The 5379-nt window shown below is 34.2% G+C and overlaps 1 protein-coding gene across 1 annotated transcript in view; it reads left to right on the top strand.

Moving 5' to 3' along the window:
- Positions 1-3921, top strand: part of LOC104990646 (sex comb on midleg-like protein 2) — a 6760-nt gene extending 2839 nt beyond the window's left edge. The window contains exons 3-4 of the mRNA XM_010842864.1: positions 1713-1870; positions 2969-3921. Of these exons, the coding sequence (XP_010841166.1) occupies positions 1713-1870; positions 2969-3097 (287 nt within the window). The 3' untranslated portion in view covers positions 3098-3921. The remainder of the gene's footprint in view (positions 1-1712; positions 1871-2968) is intronic.
- Positions 3922-5379: the final 1458 nt, after the last annotated feature.

The raw sequence follows: 5379 nt of genomic DNA, 5'->3' as shown, positions 1-5379 counted from the left end.
TAGAGATAGGTGGGCTCACAGCTGTTTTATTTTTAGTACAAAATTATAATTTTATACCAGAAATCCTATTTTTACATCAAGACATAACCCATACCAGATTCTGATGACAGAAACAAAAAATCCCACAAATATATGTTAATTTAGAGGTATGATTAGCTTTGCCAGTAATTTTTTAAATATTAAATTGAGTCTTTCTTGAGTTAAAGGAAAAGACTTTTCTGTCTGAATTGTTAGACTGCCTCAGGCATGACATGGTCTGTATCATCATCACTTTTACTCGAGTTGATACAACCTAGCAGCGTTTCTTGGTAGACCACCATTTTTATTTCTGACAAGTAGAAAGTAGGATGTGAGTGAAGTGAAGTCACTCAGTCATGTCCGACTCTTTGCGACCCCCATGGGCTGTATAGCCTACCAGTTCCTCTGTCCATGGGGTTTTCCATGCAAGGGTACTGGAGTGGGTTGCCATTTCTTTCTCAAGGAGAAAGTAGGATAGATTTTAGTAAAGAATTTTTATTTCACATCAAAGTTATAATATTTAAAAAGAAAATATATAAAATTCTAAGCTACACCAAAAATTTACCATTGCAAGTTCTTACATCTTCTGTTTTCTTTGCCCTTTCCTTGGGTGAATACCCAGAATACTTCTCCCTAAAATGGCTAGAGCACAGATGACAGGAAAGAAAATGTCCACTTTTGGGTAATTCACACACACAAAAAGATCAAATTTGTGTTGATGGTCTTTGTTTAGAGAAACAAATCTTCCTAGCAAAGCACCAAACCCACTTCTGTTATCGTATACTAACTTTAGAGAGTCAGGCACTCTGGTTAAGGAAACGAATATGTGTCTGGACAGAAAGAAATTTTGAGTACAACTTAGTGAATAGCAAAACTATAACTTTTTGAGGTATGAGCACTTAAATTATTTCATGTTTTGATGTCTTTTTAAATATATAAACCTTCAACCAAAATATCTATCACTATGCAGTAAAATTTGAAAGAGGTATTCCGTATAATGTTAAAGTTGCTTCTGACCTAAGTACAAAATAATCTTGTTTTCTTCAAAATTCAAGTAAGCATTTAAGCCTTGAGAGACAGGAGTTTAAAGAATAAATTGATGCTAAAAATAATCTTTATTGAATACATGGGACAGATTCAGTGAAAGAACTAATTTGGTTCTCAAGAGATAATATGGTTTATTGAAAATTTATTGATTAAAGTGAATTAAAACAATTATAAAACTCTAAATTTTTTGGATTTTCATTGCAATTACCTAGTAAAAGACTCAAACCTAATCTTGAGTCTTCTCAAGAGGAGGAAGATTGAGAGAAATTCTTCAAAATACTTAAAGGAAGGGAGCAATAGGTTAGCTTAGATTAACCTTGATTTAACCTAAGTTACAGGTCTTTTTCTGTATTTGCCTGTGGTCAAAGAGGCCTTGGATTGTTTGGTCTGTATCATGATCTTTGAAACTCTAGGGTACATTCTGAAGTTGCTTTTGTTGTTTGGAGGAGGTCAAGTGGGACATTCTTGGGTAGCTATCCTCAGGTCATCTTTATCTAGGCTTTCACTAAATTTTACCTTTGAAATCCTGGGTCCATGCTGGGGTACTTCACAGAACATTCCAGGAATGATAAAATTATTCCTTGCTTAACATCTTTTCTTTCAGAATAATGATCAGGTCAAGTATGATTTGTCTTTTTCCCCCCCAGTTGAAGCTCCAAGTTATATAGCTGTACCTGACCCCAGTGTCCTGAAGCAAGGCTTCTCTAAGGACCCTGAAACCTGGTCTGTGGATGAAGTGATACAGTTTATGAAACATAAAGATCCTCAGAAGTCAGGCCCCCTTGCTGACCTCTTCAGGCAACATGTAATGTATCTTTTGATCCAGTTTTCCTAATGTAATGAGTTTGAATTATCTCTCTGCAGGCCCTTCAGTTGGTTACTGATTAGTGTGGATGGTGGGGGAACCCTATCAACTGATTTTCCCATATTTGAGAGAGTTCACTTTGCCCAAAGTTAGATCCTTAAAGGATAGAGGCTGGATCTGTGCTTTAAATGGGTACCCAAGTCCCTAACATACTTACACGTCTTTGAGTTCTCAAGAGAAGATGATTCAGCATGGCCACTCTCAGGTGTATTCTTGTTTGTAAGACCAGCTACAAAGATCCTCCTCCCCACCTGCTCCCTGCTTGGCCCTGGGATTGTGAGTAGGAGGGAATGACCACCTTTATAACATGGTGTCCTTCTTATGATGCCGGATGAATCCATTAACTGTATAAGATTAAGTGCAGCTTTATTTTAAATAGGAACTCAGGAAAATCAAACATACTTCCAAAACATAAATTGTTTTATTAAGCAAATAAATAGTATTAGGAGGATACCTTGTGTCTGTTAAATAATGTTTATAGTCTTTTCTGACATATCAAATTCATGACCAAATGTATCCTTTTGTATCCTTTTTCATATTGTAAGAAAATCAGTAATATGTTTTAGCATCTAATTAGCTGCACATAATTAAGTGAATAGCTTTCAACATAAAGACAACACCGTTTAGCACATTTACAGTTTGCATTAATGCTGACATACATTCCCAGCCTTTCTAAGAAAGTTAATGACTGTCTGAAATTCATTTCTACAATTCATAGTTTTCTATCTCCCATTTGTCATAGATATGTGGTATTATATTCAACACATAGTTTTTAAAATCAGATAGTTTGATGCTAAAGGCCATTCTTCAAAGATACTAGGTTAAGTTTACTTTTTCTTAAAATTTGAAGTGAATTTAGAAATGTTCAAATGATGTTTCACATAAGTTATGTTTTTAATAGTTTTTAATAATAAATGCATATTCAGAGAATATATATTGAGAATGTACAGCTACTCTCTATTTACATGTTCTTATATGTAAGTAACTTGACAAAATGTGAAATCAGTGCTAATAATTACAATTTATTTCTCTCTGTAGGAAATTGATGGGAAGGCTCTGCTACTACTCAAAAGTGATGTGATTATGAAGTATATGGGGCTGAAATTGGGGCCAGCCTTAAAGTTATGTTATTATATTGAAAAACTTAAAGAAGGAAAGTATAATTGAAAAAATATATAAGTTTAGCTTAGACATAATTTTCAGTTGTTTTGATAACTTTTAATGTAAAAGTATTTTTATTCTCATAGCAATTTTTGTTTTGTAGACAGTTCCTCTAAAACTACATTATATCCAGAATTGCAGAACTCTATTATAAGTCCGGTCTACTTCTTTAAAAGCCATTAACATGTTAGTATTAGCATATTCAAATCGGCAGTTCTTTATCTGTTTATTATTTTATTGTAGAGTTTACAAATACACTTCATGCAGGAAACAAAGAAACACCTTTGATTTTGGTTAATGTATATATGTAAAACCAAAACAGCTAAATCCCAAAGGGGAAAGTATCAGGGACTGACAGGCTCTCTAATGAAATTCACGCGAAGTTTTCCTTAGAAGAGAATTTAAAGATGCAACTATAGATATCATCTCTTTCTCAAATACTTTGTCTGTTACTGCAATGTTCTGTTCGTGTTCTATCAATTTCCTGAAAGGGAATAGCCATATAAATTATCTTCCTTTTGTTACTATTTCTCTATATGTTGTATTTGTTAATATTTAAAGAAAAAACAAGCTTATAAACTTTCTTAAAGTGTTTTTATCAGTTTTTGATGAATTTTGAACAATTATAGAGTAGTTGTTCTATGCAGGAGATATTATACTACAAGGGTGGTTTGATGGAGTCCAATTAAATTTTTTCAATGAAATACCTGTTATTTCTAAACTTTACATATTTTCTCCAAGCTTAGACATTTAACTTGGGATTCTTTCTCACATCTTTATATGAAGAAGACTATCCCTTCTCCAGTGGATGTTCCCAACCCAAGAATCGAACCGGGGTCTCCTGCATTGCAGGCGAAGTCTTTACCAACTTAGCTATCAGGAAAGCCCTTACATGAAGACACCTGTGCCCAAATTTTAAAATATATATATTTTATTGTCTGTGTTTATTCCTCATATGAATTCAATACTGTATTTATATATTATTCTATACTTGTAGGTATTCAAACAAGTTAACCTGTTCTTTTTGAATTTAATATGGCACTTTGCATTGCCACAGAGGTAATGGTGAACTATTTATATAGTTGGATGTTTTTATTCTGAAAAAATATTTGCATCATTTGCTATCACTAGTACCTCTCATCTTAGTCTTCAGGGGATAAGAAACAATCCACAGATTGGTTTCCATACAGGGAAGTTCTCTGTCCTATGCAATGTTGTTAGTTAATTTGCTTAGTTCTGAGCCATTTATTCTGCTAAATTTTGGAAGATGCATTAATTCTGACTTATCGTTTTGGGTTTTATTTTTAAAGTTAGAACTTTTGAGGGGAAATGGTGCTATATGTTAATTGTTATTACTTTGTACAACTTTGGTGTAATGTTTATAAGCTATGAGAATCTGTGCTAAAAGTATTAGCCATTTGTTATAAATGCCAATAAAATGTACACCAGGGGCAAGAATGTACATTTTCTTTTTTAGAAAACCAAATGTACTTTATATGAGAATGCTACTATTTAAAGGGTGGTTTCATCTATGTTATTCACTTTGTGTTTTAAGACAAAAATTCTAATTTAAACTGTCTTCTCTCAAATTGTTTGTGTGAAGATGCTGTGCCCAGTTAAACAGTCCTCAGGTGTTTGTATAAATACTGTTTTACAGTCTTCAGATTTTAAAATATAATAAAGTTAAATAACCTCAGTTAATGTGAAGCCTCAGATTTGATTTTACTTGCTTTTACCACATCATATTAATGTATGAATCAGTTACAGTTGAAAAAGAAGTACTCTAGTAAGTTTGTGTTTTTATGTGTCTAAATACTTGGTTTTAGCACTTGGCCTAATTCTACTGGTAAACAGATTCTTAGGAGCAAAGGGCTTATCTTTTGCAAGGGCCTTAAATGAGACTCCAGGGAGGCAGTAAGAAGTTAAATCAATGAGCTTTATCTGTACTCAAAGCTTTTGTTACTTTGGTGATGATGCAAGCATGCTAGAAAATGGCAGTGCCCCCCAGATCCCTCATCTCACCAGAGTTTATGACCTGTGCTTTTTTTTTTATGGCTGTGCTTTTGCTGCTGGGGGCCAGAAGCTATACTGCTACTCAGCCTTCAACTCTCCCAACTTATGTGCTGGAAAAGCCTTGGAGGCTCAGGGTTGTGGTTGAATCACCTTCAAGATTCGACCCCTCAGCCCACCTGTCCCAGGAGCTGGTGCCTTGGAATCCAGAAACTTATCACTGTTCATTGGAGATGACCAGGCCCCAGCTGAGGCTCCAGGGATGATAATCTCAAGTA

This window comes from Bison bison, unplaced genomic scaffold (genome assembly GCF_000754665.1).
Source record: "Bison bison bison isolate TAMUID 2011002044 unplaced genomic scaffold, Bison_UMD1.0 scf7180017847349, whole genome shotgun sequence".
In the NCBI taxonomy this organism is placed as follows: Eukaryota; Metazoa; Chordata; class Mammalia; order Artiodactyla; family Bovidae; genus Bison; species Bison bison.
Note: the sequence above shows the minus strand (reverse complement) of the source record. Positions and strands in the feature narration are given on the sequence as shown.